The sequence below is a fragment of the Mchenga conophoros genome, linkage group LG14 (assembly GCF_057382185.1).
Source record: "Mchenga conophoros isolate Kocher_MC1m ecotype Shallow Benthic linkage group LG14, M_conophoros_male_GT1.1, whole genome shotgun sequence".
Lineage (NCBI taxonomy): Eukaryota > Metazoa > Chordata > Actinopteri > Cichliformes > Cichlidae > Mchenga > Mchenga conophoros.
In genome coordinates, this window is record NC_140539.1 from 37252663 (window position 1) to 37275246 (window position 22584).

The following is a 22584-nucleotide window of genomic DNA, read 5'->3' on the forward strand; positions in this document are numbered from 1 at the left end:
GCCACGTGTCCCGCTCGTTTTCAGTCATAGAGACCCAAATACGCACAAACCTCCCACCAATACACACATTTATTGGCAAATAAAAATAAACAATAACAAAAAAACAGCATGACAAACACTAAAGGTGTCATGATCCGCTCAGCTATGTTCACTGCCTGTGTGCCATTTCCTCGTTATCCCGTGTATATATAGTGTGTGCATCCCTCTGTTCCTTGTTGGATCCCTCTGTTCGTCATTCCCAGCGTTTCCTCTGCTGGTGTACCCCACGTTTCTCCAGGTCTCAGGTTTTCTAGTATGTTTCAGGTTTCATGTTTAGCCTCCCAGTATAGGCTTTTGATTTTCTTTCTAGTTGTCTCCCCTCAGGTTAATAGTCTGGGTAACGTCTTCACCAGCACTTTACCATTTCAGTCTCATATTATCACTTCATCCCGTCCGCTTACTTCCACTTACGCAACATCAACCATCTTTTCCCTTTTCCCACCCTCCATGGTGCTGTGATCCATAGCCTTGTCACTTCTCTGACTGATTATTGTAATTCTCTTCTGTCTCACTAATAAGTCTCTTCATAAACTCCAAGTCCTCCAGAATCCTGCAGCCTGGATCATAACTCGCACATCACCAATGTTCTCCAGCAGCTTCACTGGCTGCCCACTGGCTAGAATCATTGTTTCTCACCTTTATAATAACCTGGCCCCTGCCTACATGTCTGATTTACTCCACACTGCTGCTCCCTTAGGTCTTCATTCGGCAGTCACCTCTTGTTCCCTCTGCCCGTCTCACCACTATGGGAACAGAGCTTTTAGCTGCTCTGCTCACCGGAATTCACTTCCTCCTGATATCAGGGATGCTGGCTCCCTTCCCCTATTCAAGTCAAACCCCCAAATCCATCTGTTCCAACTGACTCACTCTTTAAACAAATGCTGCTTTTATCCTTGTACTGTACTGTTTATTGTCTCTTATGCTTTGTACAGTGACCTTGGGCTTTAGAAAATCACATTTTCCGTTCTTTCTGTGTCACGCACAAAAACATACACTTCTTTGGGAAAAATAATAAAGTAAAAATGGCCTTGACAGCCGGCGCCTGTGAATACGGGGAAGATGAAACTGGCTGGAGTTCTGTCTACAAATCAGAAAATTGAGTGGAGGACAAGTAGGACAAGAGAGGAAGAGATGAAATAAAGGCGAACAGAGAAAAACAAAGGGCTTTGTTTAAAATGCTAATTGTAAAATGTGGTAAAAACTAAGTGGAAGTTAATGGCAGAGAAATTATTACTAAGTCTTAAAGGAAATCAGCTGATTGATCCTCCTGCTGTGGCTGGGTGGAGGTGGTTCGTCCTTCTGGGCTTTATCAGCAGGAAATCTCAGCCTTATATTTAGCTACAGGGCTGCTGGACCTCAGATCTGCAGTAAAGGCCTATAAATGGTAAAGACTAGTCTGAAGACTCATGCTCTGATATTTAAGAAAGAAAAAAGAAAAAGGAGCTAAATACTGCATTATTACAATCCTGTTATTATTTTACTGCTATTATAGTTTGACAACTCAAAAATGAAATGATATAGTCAGGTCCAAGTGGATGTGGAATTCCTCCTGGAGGAAATCCACATTCATGCCCCTTTTTCAACAACCTGAGGGGAGCTAACAGATTCAATCCCATGCAAGACCTTTTACAGTTTGGCAGCTGTGCAGACAAATATATAAATCATTCACTGGAAGAGTCGAACTGTTATGGTGCCTCCTTGTTAATTCTGTCTACTAGCATAACAGTTGAATGCGCTCAGCTTATTTCTGACTTCAATCATTTGTTTAAAGTCAAAATTCTATTTTGAAAAAAAAATTAAAATGTGGAGATTACAGCTGTTTCAAGACAAACCGCCCTCTGTATAGCACCAACTCATCTGCTTTGTGTAGATGAGTTGGTGAGTCGTGTGTAGCCTTGTGGTAAAACAGGTTTTCACTTTCTTGCATGAGGTTGACCAGATGCAGCTTCTTACACCATCTTTTCAACGTTCTTGTACTCATCACCACGCTGTGTTTATGAGCTAAAAGAGAAATCATTTCCTTGATTGCGACTAAAACTGATTCTGAATTATGATTTCACCAAGTCATCTCCGTAAGGGGCTTTGTAGAGAGTATCATGACAGTTTGTCTTGAAGCAACAATTTTCCAACAATTTGTTTTTATACTCGAAGTGATTGATATGTTTTGAACACTGTGACCCTAATACTCCAACGTATGAATGACTGGCTGATAGAGCAGACGCGGAGACAGGACTGAGCTCAGAACAGCTTTATTACTCAAGTTCAGGGGACAAAACAAACAGGAGTCGCAGACTTAGTGGTTGCAAAACGAACAGAGAGCATACATGAAGAGAGAATGACAACAACGTGACAAAGACCAGACAAACACGCAGAGTAAATAAGAACAGAAGGGAATCAGGGCAGAGAGGACACACCTGGGGAACACAGCTGAAGGAATCTAACTGATGAGAGAAAGGAAGCAAAGCAGAGCATATACACAAGACGCAGGACTGTGAAAATAAAACAGGACTAGCTCACAGACAATAGGCCCAGACGAAGACATACCAACTTAAACCAGGGAAGAGGAAAACGAACACTGAGACCGGACAGACTGAACACAGAGACTGGACCACACGGGAACAGAAAAATAAAGAAGCATGGAGACAAGACTGATTCTTACAGAGGACACAAAGGTGAGACTAGGACAGAAGACATGAGGGAACGACCGGAGGGACAGGCAGGGATACAACATGAGCAAAACTCAGACCAAAGCTAGGTGAGAATCTAAAGTTTAATAAAATAAAATTCAAAACACTGGGGCAAAAGCTATTCTAACACCTCATCAGTACTGTGACCAGCACCATTCCTTCTGACGGGTGAAATATACAGAAAACTGTTGTAGATGCAGTAGACCCATTATAATAATTTGCAAACAGAGAAAACTTTCAAAATGCTAGCTAAAAACAAACCCCTAAAAATCCTTTTATAGAATAAAATCTGACATTTTTATCCAGATAAAATCATTTAGACTCAGCTGTCAGTTGTATATGTGGGTAAACTTGATAAAACAGGTTAAGCTGTCTCTGTTAGGTGATTGTCGTGGTGTCATTCTGAAAATAAACAGGCAAAAATAATATAATAAAAACCTTTTGCATACTTGCTTTTAACTCCTTCCAATAAAATGAAAGGCAAAAATATTCTAGCTGAGCTGCTGTCAACTCAGATATATGCACGTTATGATAAGTCTTCACTTTAGTGCTAAAACATCCTGAAATCAGTGATGAAGGTGACACAAATTCCCCATTAACCCAGAGCAGCTTATAAATAGGCTCAGGGAGGTATGCTCTGCTTATCTCTCTGCTTTTAAGGGTGTGCTTATTGATTTGTCCACCTAGTTTGCTGCTTTTATTGAATTGAAACCTTACAGCTTTAAGACAATGGTGTCTGTTATATTTAGGGATGAGTGTGGAAGTGTGTGTGTGTGATGAATACTGGTACTGCCAATTTACAACAGGAGAGTGGTTTATTGATTGCTTCAGTCTTCTTTGGACTTAAAAGTTGCCGTGACTCCAGTCGGTTCAGTTAAGGCAGATACAGCAAGTTCGAGTTTGGGTGGATTAATCGAAATTTCTGAGGATCAGCAGAGAAAGTGAGCAGTCATGACAGGTGTGAAGCATTATGAAAATGAGATGGACAGGGCAAAAGCTTGAGATGATGGAATCTGAGGAAGACCTCGGAAAAAGGCAAAAATGTGAGTAAGTGTGAAAATTGAAAAGGTAGTGAGAGTGAAGAAAATGGGTTTGGAGAAACTGCAGAGAGAGATCATTACAATAACACAGCTGTAATAGGAAGAATGTGTTACAGGAAGTCCAGAGCAAAGGGAAATGGATCTGAAATTGGGTGGTGATGCTGGAAATACAGGGGGGCAATGACTGCATCAGTGCGACAATGAAGGCTTTGCATCTTCAAAGCCGTACGGCACATCATCACCCTCTGCACTGACACAGCACAGACTGAAAGTTTTCTACTGTAACGAGAAAAGAGTGAATGTGAGTGTGTGTGTGTGAGAGAGAGAGATTTCACAGCGCCGTATTGTCACACCAACACGTAAAGTTTGCAGCTGAGCTCCAGCAGGCTAAAAATGGAAATAAGGAAGGACGAGAACAAAGAAGAGAGCAACACAGATGGAAATGAGGGCCGGAGGAGGAAGAGGAGAAATGCCAGCAGGCGAATGAGAAGTGCCGAGAGGCGACCTGAAATAAACATCAGGGCTGTTTGCGAGTAAGGAGAAGATGAAGGATGAGGGAGAGGATACGAGTATAATTCACACTGCAGCTCCAGCAGCAGCAGGTTTCAAATAGAAATGAAGAAGAGCTGATAGGTGAGGTCAAGGCATTGATTAGCCACACTAAATATAACCAAAGACAGCACAACGACATCGTGAATGTGTCACAAATATGCACAAACTTTTAGTTGCTTACATGATGCCAAGCTAAAGGCACAGTGTGAGTGCGAAGTGATCTGGACTCCTGCTACATTTGTATCAGTTAGGGAGACTCCTTAGCTACACAGCAATGAAGCAGCATGTAGCTGTGCAGACAATCAGCTGATGCATGCGTTTCATAGACAAACGCATCTACCTTTAAGAACAAACCAAGCACACAGGTGTTACTTTATTTTATATCGACATACTGATTTTGTTCTTGTCTCATTTTGTCTAGAAGCAGGTGTGTACAGTAAAATAGGCTAATTTACTGCCGTTTATGGAGGAGCAGCTTACTAGCATGTGCGTGGAAACCTTGTTAGTTTGCTCCAAAAAAAAAAAAAAAAAAATCTAAGTTACTGTTGGATTTATGAAACATGAAGCTCACAAGGCTGTGTTGATCTAACCAATGTGTATATGTTAATAACTCTGTATCATTTGGCACAAACAGGCTTGTGCAATCTGCATCCTGCCACGCCCCCATTTCTCTGTATAAGGAAACACGTTTTCCTCCAGGTGGGGACGATGTTGCAGGAGAGAAGCCTGCACCGCTGAAGCAGGACAGCAGGAGAAAGTCTGACTGAAACAAAGGAAGCACAGCTTTCTACAGGAATGACTCTTAAAATAAAAGTTTAAACACCAAAGCTCATATGAACAAGAGTAACAGGCAACAAGAAAAAGAACAAACAGGGAGAGGAAAATTTGATCTGTCAGCTCAGCAGGAGACAAGATTTTTGCAGCATCTGTGTGGTAGTGCAAAAAAAAACCTCCAAGTGATGATATAAAGCAATGACAATTCCTTTTTAATGAAAGATAAGATCATATGGTAATAATATCATCATGAATACTATTCATTTAAAATTTTGTAAAACAATTAGGCCTTTGTTTGTAAAGAACAAACACATTCAGGTAGAAAACTATTGTGCGAGTAATATCAGCAGGTTTTGTGTTCCTAACCTGCTGATATCACTCACCACATGTGCAAGTTACTCAGCCCACGTTCTCTAATCCACCCACTGTATACTGATAACAGATCCTCCCTCTTGACCTTTACCTGCTCACCTGGAGATTTCCAAAAAGAGCTGATCAGACGGCAGAACAGTTTAATGCCTCACCACGCTCCATCATAAATGAACTAAAGTGATGGGGTTTGTGGCGCTCACTCTCATGAAGCTTTGCTGTTTCTCTTTTAGTTACACTGCAGGTAACACAGAAAAACAAAGTGTAAACATGAACAAGATTGCACATATTGGTCATCTTAGTTCTTGTCACTGGCTTTGTTTTGAGTCTCCAGGTATAACGTGTCAATCTCAGCACACTTTGGATTAAAAGGAGGATGTTCTTCTATTCTCGTGTTCGACGGACTCTCAGGTTCATCAGCTGTCATTGACCCTGCTCCAGCGTCCTTTTGCAACACTTTCACAGCCCAGATTTGCCTTCTTGACCTGCACATTAGAGACACTCACCTCAATGAAGAGACCACTTTAAGAAAGTGAGCTGGCATTTAGATTTAGTAGAATGAGTTCTGCTCACTGAGAGAGCGCTTAAAGAATGGAAGAAGTGATGAGGATTCTGCTAAAATCAGCTTTAACAACACCACACATGCTTTTGTGTAACAAATATGAACAGATGGCCTGTAGTTAGCGACTCGCAGGAGCTCAGATATTGATTCAATTACAATGTGAACAATAGACCAAGTTTGAGTAAAATACAGTTTTTAGACAACCAAAGACTTTTGTGGTAGTGATAAAGCAAAGCCACCTCATGGATGCATACACACACACACACACACACACACACACACACACACACACACACACACACACACTACAAATAAAGTTTTTCATGAATGCAAAGAGAATTGCCAGCAGACATCAAAAACAAGCAGCCAGAAGCAGGGACAACATCATCATCTTAAAGTGTGCAGTGCCAACAAGTCTACTCGCAGAATCACAGCAGTGAAGATCAACATCCAGTAACAGCACAGCCTCGTTAACACAACCTGTACCCACCCAAAACAAGCACACATCCAGCAGCGTCCGACAGCAAACCTCACACTTCATCATTCTGAATTTAATGAATAGACCTCTGCTCTCCTTGCTTTTGAACCTCTGCCTGTTTGACATCCAGCTGACAGACTGTGTGCACATTATTTACTCCTCAATCAAATCAGCACAAAAGACAAGCTCAGTGAGACAGAGTCAGGTCAGACGCACCAATAAACTGTCAGCATGAGTGTAAAGAGGGAAGTAACCATGGCAGGTTATAATATCTGCACACCTGCTCGAAGTGTCAGGATGTCATCTGTCACAGCTGTGGATGCACCTGTCACTGTCAAGTGTTTCACAAACAGCTGAAGCCAATCAGCCAGTGCAATGTCATTTTGTGGATACTTTAAGTATATCTCATACAAATGATGTTCTGTTCCAACATCTGATCCAGATGTGCAAGATTAAATACCAACGAAAGAGTGTTAAGTGAACTTAAATTAGGCAACCTTTTCTTTAATATGTGTATCGCAGCTTAGACACAGGTAGTCTAAACCATGGATACTCGTTTTCCCGCATAAACTGATTTTTATAAAAGAAAAATCTGCATTTTCTAGATCAAGTGAAACTTAAAACAGTGAGGTGGGACACTCTGTCATCCTATAAAGGGACTGTATGGCATTTCTATCGCTGTTAAGAAAGCTTGTGCTGCTTCTCTCTCATGTCATTTTCCAGGTAATGCCTTTTCCCACCTGAAGCAGGTAATTGAGTCCAGGTGTTTTTGCTTTGCTCAGATGACAGTGCAATGGTTGGGACTGCCAATTAGCCTTACATGTGAGTTTCCTAAGTTGTATGCATCCCTCCTGAAACCCAAATATGACCGGGACACCGAACAGCAGGGGAACGTTTCAGCAGTTATTGTGGTATGAAAACAGAATACATACATGTACAAATATAAAGATCTCATATGAAACCATTAAAATAGACTCTAGCTTCCATTAAGCTGTAGCAGGAAAATTCAGGATTCTTCTTTTTCTTTATCTCGTTCTTCTACCACCCTTTTCCTTTGCATCCTCTTCTCTCACACCAACCCTCTGACTGCCTTCTTTCCCCACACCACATCTCCGTCCTCTTTTTCTCCTGCCTGCCAGCTCCACCTTCAACATCCTTTGTCCTACTATCTCTCCTCTGCACATGTCTAAACCATCTCAGCCTCACATTTCTAACTCTGTCTCCAAACTGCCGTCTCTCTGATGTTCTCATTTCTAATCCTGTCCATTCGGCTCACTCCAAATGACAGTCTTCAGCTCTGCTACCTTAAACTTGACCTGTCTTTTTGCACGTGCCACCATCTCCAAATCATCCATCATAAGGAGGTCTCACTACCATCTCGCCCGCTCGTTCCTTCTCTTCCACTCTTGCTGCCATCCCAGATACACCAAACACTCCTGCCTTTGCTTCTTTCTCCTTCTCCTCTTCCTGTCTTCAGCCAGCAGTAGCAGATTCCACCTGCACCGTGTTGGCCAATAATACTGGAGGTGGTCCGTGTTAACACCGGCCTGAACCTATGCATAAATCTTATTTTTGGTGAACCACGTTTGACTTGGCACAGACTTAACACCAGATCCCCTTCCTGATGCAGGTTTGCCCATTTATCCAGGATCAGGGCTTTTGGCCTCCCCATGGCAGGGTTAGTGAGCTGATAAATAACATGGGGGTGAAACATTAGCATGCACAGTTAGCTTGTGTTTACCTCTGTTATCCTCATTAAAGCAGTTTGAAAGTTTTGCATCCGTTTATTTGGATCAGCAGTTTTAATAAATGATTCGATTGAGCTGCAATGCATCGTGTGTGTGAATACAATATTAAAGCTTTCTTTCCCCGTGCTTTCCTTCAGTCTCTCCCATTTTCACTAACCTCGGTGAATTGGAGCAATACAGCATCAGGATTTTCCCAGATTTTTATTTTTAACTCATTTCTTATTTTCTCTGCCTGGAGGTAATTCTCACCTTTTATTGACTTTATATTCACTTATGCTGTCACTAAACTGGAGCTCTGTTTTTTTTAATTGCCGGAGGAAACCTGAATCCGGCAGATATTTCTGTGCTGGTGTGTAAAAAATGCTGACTCAGCATTTCCATGCCTGTCAAAAACATTTTGGTAACAGTGATGTCACTGGTGAAATCAAATGTAGTCAGTCAGGATTCGTTAGTTCCTTCTGTACATTACAAAGCTTATTTCATGCTCTCATCGCCGTTTCCTTCTTTGTTTCCTGTTCTTTGATTTGAATGTAAGACAACACTGATCTCCTTATGAATCAGTTTTACTGAGACAATATTAAAGACTCCACTCCTCCGTGACTCCAAAGATTACATTGACTTTGTTTGCTAGACTGCTTAATTGGCATCAAAGTTTGGTTACATCATTATACTGTTGGATTAAATAATCAAAGCTCTCCAGTGATAGATGAAGGTACTGGCTCCACATGAGGACTCTGTATTACTGCTGTCTGTACAGAGGCTTCATCCCACACCTGGTACATTTGGTCACGTCCAGCTATTTGTTTCAGTCCAGAGCTCAAAGGAAACAGGAAGACTTCCTGTCATCATAAAGAACTAAAACATTCTGAGAATAATATGCCAATAAAGTTACCCTCAGATCTTTGTATTGTACCTGAAGGTAACTACATAAACTGCTTTACCGAGCAGTAAGAAGTTGGCATTTGTATAAATTCTCCAGATTTTAATGTAATAAAAGCTTTTTTGGTCTCATTGCTTTTCCCAGGTCCTCTGGTTTGTTCGAAGGTGTCACAGTCCCTGAGTTTGTGAAGCGATTTATGTTCAAATTTAGTGTTTTATTTTTCTTGGTGTCATTTATTAGATCTTTTCATTGGCCAGTGTTTGTATTTTCGATCCTAAAGTCCTTAAAGTCCAACCCTGGATTGGGTTTCTGTGTATCTTGCTTAGTCAGTATTTAATATTCTATTTACTAAGTTGTTGTTATTCCCTTTTGTTTACAAGGTTTGTTTATCTTTAATATTTTGTATAGGTTATTCATGGTTTATTTTCTACTCGTGTTATGTTGCGGCTGTGCGAGCAAATAGCAAAGGTGGACCCAAGTCTTTATTTGCATCCAAATGGTGGAAGTGAGTGCAGAGAGGTTGTGAGAGTTGTTGTAATAAGCTTAGAAAAAAACAAGATCCCATGTGAATGAGGTAGTGTAGATGAAGACTGAGGCTTGGATGGTGTCTGAGGTGGAGATGGGATTAGTCTGAAAGGAGAATGATGGAGAGCACAGATTTAAACCGTGCAAAGTGGAGGCTGAGTGGCTTAAAGAAAAAGCAGGCGAGGAGATGTTTGGACTAAAGTAATGATGTCAGTATTGAGATTGACAGCGTGGGAAGGTGGTAGTGATGTAAATAACAGAAAAGCAGCAAAACACCCAGGTGAAGGTGATGAAGGTGACGAACTATTGCAGTGAGTAGCTGTGCTTTAGATCAAGGCAAGATTGAGTTTCTGTGTAATTCAATGGTGCATTTGAGTAATCTCAGTCATCACTGAGCGTGCTCCTGTGACTGGCCAGCACGTTAGTGATGACTGGGAGGTATTGTCCTTATCTTAGACAATATCTGCCTCTCCGACACCAACTTCAGAGAGTCCGGCTCCAGAGTTGAGTCTGTTGGCATCCTGAACCATCAGCCTGCTGCCCCAGCATGCAACAGCATGGAGGATGGCACTGGCCACAACAGACTCGTCAAAAAACCTGAGCTTTGTCCGACAGATGGTAAAAGAATCTCAGCCGCTTCAGAAAATAGAGACGACTCTGGCACTTCCTGAGCAGTGCAGCTGTGCTTTTAACCCAGTCCGGTTTATTGTCAATAACATGACATGCCTAAATGAAATGTTATTGCAGTGTTGTGTTCTTAGTTTTAGTTACTTTTAGTTACTGAAAGGTGACTTTCATGTAGTATTTAAGTAGTTCTCTTTTGTGTTCCTTTCGGTTCTTGTCTCGTCTTTTGTGTCGATCTGATCCAGCTGTGCGTCCCAGCTGTTGTCGCGCTGCTCTTGTCTTATGTTCGCTGTGAGTTTCTCCTCCTAGTGGCCTGTGCCGTTTCTGTGAATCTGTTCCTTAGTTGAGCCTGAAAGTTTGGATTCTCTATACAAAACAGCAGTTTGGATCCACAATCTACTGTTTACACAGCTGAACATGACAGTAGGTATCAAAATGAGATGTCACACCTGTGTGATCAATATAGCTAGATTAATAACATACGAATACCCAAGTGCAGTACCTTACAGAGAATCACCCCACCAGCACCAAATCTACATGAAGGCAGTTGTTTTCAAAAAAATTGGCTCAAAAGCAGAATGAAGAGCTACGGACAGCTTGTCTATAGCTTCTGTTTCTCTGCCCAGTTGTAACATCTGGAACTAGCATAAAAATCCCCACATTTTTACAGCAGTGTAGAGAATCATCTCCGACACCTTATCAGACATTTAAGCGCATTTAACATTTAACAGTTAAATGTTTAACATTTAACACATTTAAAACATTTGACATTTAACACACAGCGCTCTGGCTTCCTGTGGTTCTGATCCAGTGTTTATTTTAAGCACGCCTCATTTTTCTCAGAAGACATGTTTGGTCTCAAAGTACCTCTGGGTTAGCTTGTCTGGATCTGTGCTAGCCAACTTCTTATGAAGATGACACTCGGGCAGACTAACCTTGTCACCATCAGGCACAGCCTCTGATGTCAACAAATGCACATATGATGAAGTTTTATTATGAGGAATAAATACAACTTCAGATATAGTAAACACTCATGCAGTTATGCAACGCAGTTATCATTATTACTGCAATAATACTGTATGGTTGTCACAAAATTCCACAGCACACCTGGATTTGCCTGACATCACTGGAGTTGGGCACCAGTGCAGTAATGCATATGCGTATGAGGATGGAAAGGAGGCAGCATTTCAGATCCATAAAAACGTGATCTAGCTCTAATTAGGGATGACGGCTTCTTCCTGTCTGTTAGTTTCGTCTACTGACCTCCGTACAATGATGTCAACCTCATCTCCTCATCAAATCACTATCAATCACAGGCATGTCACAACATGATTCAGTCAATTCATAATAAGACTGTGCTTCATACTGAAGCCACAGCAATTCCCACAGGAACTTTCCGAGGTCAGAGAAAACAGCAGCGCACTGAAGTAGCCAATTATTCCCACAATATTTTCTCAGGATGCTCTTGTACTTTGTGACTCTCCTGCTATTGATTTTCTCATAAATGCTGAATACCAATACTTGCTGATTAGTTTACTACCATTACTTTTGGTCAGCATTAAAAGATTGTAAATATATTACTGCAGCTACAAACTGAGGCAAGCCGTCTGACCACAGAGGCGGGGCGGCGTGCTGCACTGCAGTTTTGCTGATAATCATTTACACCAGTCCAAGGAGAGCAAGAACGCTTTCATCAGGGATGAGTCAGAGACACAGCACTCCAACAAATGGTTAATGAACATCCAGAGGGAGCTTACATTCTCCTGCTTGTCTCGAAATGTTTACAAGTGCACCCAGTACAAAGACATAATGAGATCAACTCTGGTTCCTGTGTCTCCCTGCTTGTTTTTGCCTGGTGGATCCCTGTTTGTGGATTATGTAAATTTTTTATTAGAGAACCAGATAAAGACTAAGGACAATACGCACGACGCAGAGGGCTAACAAAAGACAGGTGAACTCAATTTAGACGAGAACAGAGGGAACAAAGGACGAAAGTAAAAACTCCACATGAGGAACTAAACTGGAAAATTAAATGGGAAACAAAGAACAAACTCTCCATACAGCGAACACGATGCAGACGGGGGTCCACAAAAGACCAGGCGCCAGGGTTACAACAGAAAAGGATGATTTGAATATTTGCTGGGATGTTGCTGGACTTCTGTAGTTCCTCATTTTGAATCATTTTAAGATGAGCAGTCGTAATGAGACATTTCCAAACATATGCTTTCTTGCAATCATCACTTATTGTGCAATATTGTATCAGATTTAATTAAAATTGTAGTCACAGTTAACATTATATATAACCAATCACCACATGGTGCATATTAGAGTTGTCTACATTTTGTTGTCATTGGCAGCATCAGGACCACACACTCTTTGCATCCTAACTGCTGTGCAAATGTCTGCGTTCTGCAAATTTGTGTGTGGATTTTTTTTCACATGTCAGAGTTGCAATCATGAGTCGACTGAGCTTCCATAAAAATCAGAGCCATGCAACTTGATTCCCTCGGCTAATAATATATATGTGCAGTTGATTGCATGAGTGTGTTTGTCTTAACAGTTAGTGCTCGAGTCAGCATGTCTTTTATTATTGGGAACTGAATTTTGATGAGGTGGTAGATATGGATTTTAGTCGGATGAATTATAGATTGATCTCAGCATGTAAACATGTAGGGCACTGCTGTGTGTGTGTGTGTTGTGTGTGCTGAATTTCTTGGCAGATTGATGCCTGTGTGTGACCTGCAGGCTCTCGTTGTTAGTCATGGGCTCGGTGGAGCACTCCGCTCTCAGTGTGTAACCTTGGGAGGAGCATACACACCCTTTGCAAGCTCCCACTCTACCAAATAAAGCCCTATACATTTAAATGCAGCAGCTCATCTATAATTCATATCAATACCATGTCATGTAAACAATCTATATCAAGGTCCTGCCTCTGATGCCCGGGGCACTGCTCGTTTCCATCTCGTGAGCAGTTTGTATTATGATAAAATCTATGCCTGTGTCTTTATGGAATCGTGCAGTGTTTCCCTGTCTGCTCTGCTGAGGCTGGGATTATCAGGGTGTGTCTTTGGAGCAAGACTGCAGGAGGTTTCCTCTCCTGCCGGAGGTGCTGCTCGTAAAGCTGCCCTAGAGCCAGAGCGCCATCTGCTGGTCAAATAAACAAAGCGAAAGAGGCCGAGGTGTGGTCTGCAGAAGCTGGATTCGAAATGTGAAGTGAAAGATTAATAAGAGCTTTTGAGAGTTGTCCAGGTGTCCCCAGGCTGTGGTTCCCATTACGGAAGTCAGATCACCTCCAAGAGATCATAAGATTAATCTGATGGGCCAGAGGACCATCAGATTAATCTTATGAAGGATGAGAGAGAAAATCGAGGCTGTAATCCGCACTACAAAATGACATTATCCTGACTTTTATTCAATTCAATTTTATTTATATAGCCACTTTTATCACATAATTCCTTTTGTGAAACACATTATAGTTCACATCCTCAGGCTTTGTCAGTGTTATGAAAGGATTCAAATCTGTTACTTTAAGGATTGTACTTCATATTATAGGATGTCTAATTTGAATCAGTGAAACCTTCACTTTATCTGTACCTTTAGTTCCTCAGAGGAAAAGTTACAATGTACCAAGCAATTTCTCAAGCAGAAAGCATCACTCCGTCGTTCTTTTAGATTACTCTGAATAAGATTTTGTGTATTTAAAAAAAGGTTTCTCTGCACTGAAAACTTGCAGTGAATAGTTTCTCTACTGAAGTGAGCTTTATTATTAAAAAGTCACACAAACTCTGATATTACTATTTGTCAGGTCAGGTCACCTTGAATGTGGCTCAGATACATAAATTCAGATTGACATCTCGATGCCTTGACCTCGAGCAGAACAATCGCACAGAGCTTTCATGCTGTGTCGTCTTGATGTGGCACGGCTCAGCACTTCTTTCAGGATAAGATCCTTAAACAAAAATGGTGGACGGTGTCCTCACTGCTGCATATTTCCAGCATTTCCAGTCTAAGGTATGTTTGTGAAACTGGCACAAAGTCGCACAGGAAAGCACATCATCTCCTCCGGCTGCTAGGAAGCCGCGGGACCTTGTTAATCTCCCGTCGAAATACATTTAGCCTCAGTGATGACCTGAGACGGGCACTAATGCAGGATGGGAAATAAGTTTTACTTGACTGTTATGAAAGATGCTATTCCTCTGTTGTTTCCTGTTTATCTGTTGATTAGTTTATTAGGGGACAACAACTCGGGCAGCTGTTGCTGTGGAAACCAACGGGCCTCCTGTTAGACCTAATGAAGGACACGGCGGCTCCATTGATAACCACCGAGTCTGAGATGCCGAGACAGCGTTCACACGTATGACTGCTGAGATGAATAAAAATGAGATGACAAATTTATTGAAATTTACAAACAGCAAAAACATGAAGGTTGAAGTTACGTCCATCCATCACACCTGTTTTTCCCTTTTTAAACTCACAATTACTTAGTAGAAAATGCTGTGAGTCGATGATGTGGTCTGAAAATACAACTTAACGAACAAATTACAAAAGTACATATACTTATGTATACATGTGTTAATATATACTGTCAGTATGTGTTGTAACAAAGTATGTACAAAGAAGAAGAGATGCAGGCTCGGGAAGTAAAAGACACATAAGATTAATGAAAAGAGAAAAAGGAAAGCAGTAACTGAATAAATTAAGGTTTCTTGGTGTTATTGGTCTGGAATCACGAGCAAAAGTCAGCCAAAAAGAATCAAAGCTGAACCCCTGGATGGCTCTGCAGGGTGTGAAACAGCAGAGGACACTGAGCTGCAAGTGGCTGAGAATGGATCAGATTACTGTAGTGGTTGTCTGGAGTGCCAATTGTATCTGAGCTGGAGGTTGCACATTAAAACCTCCCCCTGCTCCACCCCACAGCGATAGTGTCAGGAATTTGCGACCATGTAGGAACAAGTGGGCGACAGAACAGATCTTCCAACCCCAACGATGGCGCTTCTATGACTTAATCACTAAAACGAGCTGCCTTTTGATGTCAGCTGATTTGTCTCGTTGCTCTCGGTCGCTTTGACTCTGAAAGAGAACCAAAAAAATGGGAAAGAGAAATGAAGGGTAGGAAAATAAAGACAATAGAATCACATCAATGGAAACTATTTTTCAACTCTAGCCTGTTTTACCGAGCTCAGCAGAGTGACGGGTCCACTGGCAGCGTGTCTGGGGAGTCGGCTCCTCCATCACTACTGGAGGTCACTGCTATCTCTCCCAGACACATGTTAGTTCAATGCCCCATGTGCCTCTCTTTATCCTGTCTTTCTCTTCATCTCTGAATTAGCAGCTGCTCCTCAGTCCACTTGCCTCTGTCTGCCACCTGCCAGTTCTTATCTTTGCACTTCACCTTGCTGCTCTGCTTGTCCTCTTGCTGACTTCCACTTTTCATAGTTTCTGCAGTGATTCTTACTGCCCTTCCCGTCCCTGTTGTTGCCTTTGTGCAGAACCTAATTTCACCAGTGTGTCCTCCTGTTCATAAAGCAAGACTTTTAGGTCATCCAGACTCGAGGCCTGTTTCCTCGTATCCACTCTATATTCCTGCTCTTGCATCTCTTCAGGCACTGCTGCTTTCTAATGCTATACAATCTCTACAGTCACACTTCATTGACGCCGAGGCTGCCCACAGGTCTTTCTCACTGCTGTTCCTCAAATGAGATTACACTTGTGTCATTCAGTCTAACTATTATGGCTGAGTCATGCTCGAGTAAATATACAACAACAACCTCAACTAAGAATTATCAATTTTTGATTGATAATCAGTTGTTACCGACCTCCGCCTCTGGGGAACTACTTTCAATTCCAAGGAGACTGCACAGATCAGCTGGTGTGAGGCAACGTTTCTCCAAACAAGCCCAATCTGACTGACTGACTGCCGTCACTTTCATACAGATCGGTGAAGGTTTGCAAATGATAACAATGGATTGCATTTATATAGCGCTTTACAATTCCACTATTCATTCACACACTGGTGGAGGCAGCTACAGTTGTAGCCACAGCTGCAGACTGACAGAAGCGAGGCTGCCATATCGCGCCATCGGCCCCTCACCAGTGGGCGGTAGGTGAAGTGTCTTGCCCAAGGACACAACGACCAAGACTGTCCGAGCCGGGGCTCGAACCGGCAACCTTGCGATCACAAGACGAACTGCCAACTCTCAGGTCAGGTCAGCTGACGTGTCACTGACGATGTCAGTCTAGACTTTAAATGGGATCCTTGTAGCTGCTCTAATCTTGTATTTTCAACATTATTTCTAAATAATATGGTACTTTGATAACTCTGCCAGTGAAATCTTGGAAAAATAAACTGAAGTTTTCAGTTTACACAAAATATATAAAATGATCTACAGGATGTTTGCAGATACAGTGAGAAAATGCTGCTGTTCTCTGTCATCCGTCCTTCACTGTATAATCGTGTTTTTCATGCTTGTCGGTGGAATCAGCAACATGATTTAAGATCTCCATATGAACCAGATGTTTTGTTTACATCAACAGAAATGACAGAAAAATCCAGGCAGAGAAAGACGGAATATCGAGCTTATGACCCTTACAAACTTATAATAAATCCCAGACTCGTGTTGCTATAACTAAGAAAAACACACACACTGGTCGAGCTGTCACTGCCGTCTGCGGTGGGCTGATTAGTGAATCGCTGTCACCACCGAGCTGTGACTGATAGCCCCCTGACAAATGGGCCTTTTCACCTCGACCACCGTTTGTTTTCGTTTTACGAAGGTACATAAACACTCAGACATCGTGGGTGTAATTTGTCTCGCTGCCAGCCCAAACTGCTCGGCTCCCCTTAGATCAACAGCCTGAAAAGGAGAGAAAAGACGCTTTTACCTCAGCCAGCAGACCAATGAGGAGGCTGGTTAACAGCCGTGTGAGAGAGAGAGACAGCTGTGAAAACTGAGACGAGAACAACTCTGCGTTATCCCACTGCTGCTGAAATATCACCAGGTATATTAGGTAGGTATATTCTGCTGCTTCTACTTTTACTTATCTAAATCCTGCTACCACTAACTGCTCAGTACCACTGAAACTGGAGTTATACTACTGTGATTATGCCACAGCAGAGGCGTAGGCTGTTTCATGGATGGATTTGCTTTCCCAAAATAACTACAAGTTGCAGCTTCTTAGCAGTAATAAGAAGCTGCAAGAGGAAACAATCAGCAGAGGAAACAATGAAACTGAATTTAATAAGATGTAATTGTATCCTGTTTGTTCCTTTTCTAATGCGCAGCTCATATTCTGCCCACGCAGACATGTTTTCTTATTTTCATAGCTCTGATAATCTGTGTATTAGCTCGACATTCATCAACTCTCAGACCAACACGAGCTGCTTAGTTTCAGTTGGGGTGACTGAAGTAGACAAAAGAGACTGGAAATAAGAAAAAAGAGGAAATATTAAATTATAAAGCAACGATCAGAGCTGTAAACTAGCTGCCATCCAAACCATACAACTTAAAAAACACTTCCAAAACATTGTGCTAACCTGAAGACAAAAGGAAACATGGAGACATTCCCACTCTGTGACTGTGTTTCTAAACTATGGCACATGACGAGCATGAGCCGAAAACGATCACTTCATCAACCTGGCTGGAGAAACGTATCAAATGAGCTTCATGCAGCATGAGCGGGTTCGCACTGAGCAGCAGCTGGAGTGAGAACAGAGACTCTGCTCCCTGTCGTTGCACCTGTCCTTAATCAGGCCGATCGGTTCAACGGCTCCGAAGAATTGGTGCATTCACAGCGTGTGCTCTACTCTCTGCTAGACTGCACCGGCGAGCTCAACGTGTTATTTTGAAACAAGCTGAGCTGCTGTTTTATTGAACTGTGTCATGGTCTAAGTGAACTTTGATTATATTCTGTTTTTACGGGCAGCAGTGTGAAGGTTAGCGTCAGCTCGATGGAGGTTAAGCATGTGCAGTACGTCGTTAGGGCGCGTAGAGCTGCCGTTCCTATAGTCTACCAGCCTTTCCCTGAATTTCTTCTCTTCCCACTGTCATTATCTTAAAGGGAAAATCTGTTCAAGTTCAAATCTGTGGCAAACAAGAAACATGTAATGAGTAAAAAGGCCAGCTGTATTAGATATATTCAGATTTATCTTATTTTTTCACAGAGCACAGAAAGTTAAGCAAGGGTGATGCAAATCATTCCCAACAAGAGGTACAAGTTAGAAAAAATTAGAAATGATTAGCTTAACCACTGGGTTTATACTGCAGTCGCATACCTGACGGTAAGCCTCCTCAGAGAGCCAGACACACCCTCAGCTCCTCTAACGTTAGGCTTCGGTCTCGATCGCTGTCGCAGTACTGGGCGAACTTCTTAGCACAGCGTCGTGGCTTCAGTCTGCGCCGCAGGAACTGACGGAGGGGTCGAGCCTCACGCTCACTGAGCCACCCGTCGGAGTCCACGTCCAGCTGACTAAAGTGCCACTGCAGCACCACCTCTGGCCTAGAAGACTCTGCAGCATCAGCGGAGGCATTATCCAGAGAGGAGGAAGATGATGAAGGAGCCACAGAGGGTGGAGGGTTTGAAGTGGGCGAAGGAGCACTGGAAGGATCTGTGTTTGAGTCTCTGATGGAAAGAAGCGGCACAAAAACCCAAGAGATGAGACACTTTGCTGGTGTAAAGGACGCCACCTCATTCAGGTTCTTTTTTCAAATCACTTTTCACAGAAAACACATTTAAAGAAACAGTTCTGTGTGACAAAATAGTGAAAAACTTAAATTTGAAAGTCACTCAAACCTTAAAATCACTGTTAGCATCACAGAGAGCACGGAATAAGAGAAGGAACAGCCGACATCTTCACACATCTGTACTCAGATTTGACAGTGTGTCTCAATGTTTACACACTGATCGTATAAAACCCAGCAGCACTATTCACAACGCTCCAGCAGAACTCAATAAACATCCCATTTCACAAGGACAAGGGAGCCTGCTGACAAACAGAATCACCAGATGGATTTCTCAGTTCCCTCTTATCAGTTATAAAGCAAGCTGAGCAACTGAAGCTTCAAATTTATGTCAGACACAAACCGCAAACAAGTCTGGAATGAATAAAACGGCAAAGCCAAAGTTATCGTGAAGAAATATGCTGGAGCTGAAAATCTGTGCATGTTTGGTGGAGAATAATAAAGTGGGTGAAGGATGGGACACAGATGCATGAAAAGCATGAACCTGAAGAAGTGAGCCAACAACATGTTTGTAAACTGAGACTGAGGAGCAGATGGAAAGAATGAGGTAAGTGCTGATTGGCAAACGCAGGAAAACAGATGGGAATATTCCGTTCTGTTCTTCCTGCAGGTTATCAGGTGCTTGATCAAATCTGCACTGTTCACCGATGTGTGAAACTGGTTTTCATTTTCAATTCTGCATACCATCTCAGCACTGCAACACACCGGAGGAATCGCTATCAGCTCCTGCTGTGCAACAGGTGGCACATTACACACCTGAGACGGAAGAATTTCTCTTGATTTAAAGCAGATCTACAGGTTTCACGTTGTACGAGCACGCAGGCACAGAGCGGACATAATGCAAATTTATGGTGCGAGTCTGAAGCCTGTTCCATTTCACAAAATCAAAACATATTTAAATAATACAAACACAGCCTGCTTAGTTCGTAGGGGTCTTCTAAACGGATGTCTGCTTATTGAGAAATGATTTTTATCTGAGATAACTGTGCCATCTACTGTTTCCACCGTATATTTCCTAAATCAGTGCCTGCTTACTCCAATATACTTGCACATTAGTCAGTTTTCTCTCTACAGAGAGGTATATTGAAATTTCAGGCACTAAGACAAACTTCCACATGTAGACACTTTGGGACTCTCAGAAACTGCTACAGACATGTGGTTCATTTCTATTTAGAGATTCTGACATGAGAGTACGTGCAGATGATGAAAAAGTGAGTAAATAACAATTTCAGACACAGCCTGAGATGTTACTGTGAGTTTCACAGAAGATCATTAATCACTGCTGCACTCGTCACCCCCCTGCTGTCTACAGTATCCAGACTTACTGGTAGGGACTCTGACTCCCAGCATGCTGTGCTTCCACCTGCAGCGCTCTGACCAGACTCTGAAGGAACTTCTTCTTACGAGCTCCAGGACACCCTGTGAGATCAGAGTAAAGACTGTAACCTGAATGATATGAACATCATCGGCCTCCACATGACATCAGACACGTAACAAATGGCCTATATATAGTAAACAGGATGAGAAATTCACATCTGGGCAAACTGCTTTTCAGTTATTTTGGCTGAAAATGGAAAATGTGTGAGATGTTTACAGGATGCTTTAAATCTGTATATTTTTGTTTTTCCACCAATCAGAAACTTTCATATTTACCAGGCAGAGGTTTCTCCAGTGAGGCAGCCTCTGCCCTAGTGCAGTCCGGGATTTGATTCCTGTGAACACACACACACACACACACACACACGATCATCACATATAAAGTCAACCAAATTGGAAAATGTGAAAAAAATAACATCAAAAAGGACTTAATGTAAAAAACAGGGTTTGGGTGGAATCACTGATCACATTTTCATGGAACTACACATTAAAATAAAAACTCTATATGGCTCATCTCACTTCATGATTTATTTTTAGCTTTTTATTGTTTATTAATGCGACGAAGCCCCAGCTGAGTATTGTGAGCGCTGTCATCTTGGTCCTTTGAAACCAGACTGAAACCAGCAGCTGAGACTGTAAACTCCTGGTTTACTGAGGTCACAGAGGGACTGAGCAGTAGAATTTGAATTAATAAATGCAAAATATGACTGGCACTTCTTTTCATGTACACAAATCTGATGCTTTGATTTGTTTTGTGTGCTAAAGGGGGAAACAGCTGTTTGATTTAATTGGCTGACAGTGATTTCTATTTACAGAATTACAAGTCCAACCACATAAAGTGCTTAGACATTAGATAGAAAAATTTTAAAAAACGCATTAGGCCTAAGGGAGTTTATTCTCACATCAGTGAACCAAAACCATCACAAGAAAACATCCACCAGTTCGCTCCCAGGAGTTTGAAAGCAGCTGTGCAGCAACAACGCTGATAAAGCCCCTCGAGAACAGGAAAGTCCGACCATAATTTAATCTGATTTGCTCTGTGTCTTTCCTTTAAGGCAAATCCACCTAGGGAGCAGTGACAGTAATTGGTGTAAAATTATATGATTAACATGAAATGCTTCTGTGACTGCAAAACCAGTCAAATCTGACGACTGGAAGGGAGGACAGGGGATAAGAGGAGCGAAAAAAAAAGAAAAGACAGTAAAAGAGAAAGTTTTTAAAAGGAATAACAGTCAAGTTTCCAACACACTAATGAGCTAAATAACGAACAAACAGATTTCTTACCGTGCTGAGGTGCCTGGTCGTGGCCTCCCAGTGTCCACTCTGACACACCAGCAGTAACCTGTAGCAGTGTGGCACTGCACGGGGCTGTAACGCCCATCTGCAGTGCATTCTGGGATGAAACGCTCATCCTCCCGGGCTTGACGAGTCTGAGAGAGCAGAGACGCTCGCTCACGCTGACAAGTCTGAGGATTGTCTGCGCGCACACACACACACACACACACACACACACACTTATTCTATATCAAAACAATTCTGTAAAGTTACATAAAATACACACAAAGGCTGTTTAAAATATGTGGAATGAAACTTTAAGCGTTAAAAGAAGAGTACATATATGAGAATACATATACATATATAAACATATACGACTCTTACCAGGAGGTCGTCTGAGTGAGCGGTTTCCTCGTGACTCAGAGTTCATCAGGATGGTCACCCAGAAAGGAGGCGCCGTCAACTCTGAATGAGAATAAAACAGCTTTCAAATAAGATTTCAGAGTATTTCCCTTTTTCTTAGAGGTCGTTCAGCTGAATATCTGCTACAATAACACAACGTGACATGAAAAAAAAAAATGCATCCAGTATACGTATGTGTTATATTTATATTATATTATATTTCAAGTACACTAGGAGGAATACAGAGCTTTTCCCTTTATCAAAACATCCCCACTGTTTAACACCCAGGACTGACCCAAATATATCTTAACGTAAACCGAAAGCGAATTTTTGGGCCACAAAAGGGAACAAGCTGCAAACAGCCACTGACAGGTCATCGGTGTACAAGTCGACATTTGCTTTCTGTATCCCACAAACACACACATCCACTGTGTTACTCTAAGCTCATGAGGACTTATCTCTGTAGCTGCTCAGTGCTTTTTATCTTCACCATGTTGTTTGCTTCTGAGTAATA

General features: G+C 42.0%; 1 protein-coding gene across 1 annotated transcript; it reads right to left on the reverse strand.

The window, feature by feature from the left end:
• Positions 1-13694: 13694 nt before the first annotated feature.
• LOC146560321 (SPARC-related modular calcium-binding protein 2-like) lies at positions 13695-22447 on the reverse strand. Its single transcript, XM_085244405.1, has 7 exons — positions 22366-22447; positions 22053-22133; positions 21678-21870; positions 20670-20728; positions 20342-20435; positions 18551-18897; positions 13695-15348 (listed from the first exon to the last, which is right to left on the reverse strand). The coding sequence occupies exons 1-6, from the start codon at positions 22445-22447 to the stop codon at positions 18567-18569; spliced, it is 840 nt and encodes a 279-aa protein (XP_085100531.1). The 3' UTR covers positions 13695-15348; positions 18551-18566.
• Between the last annotated feature and the right edge of the window lie 137 nt (positions 22448-22584).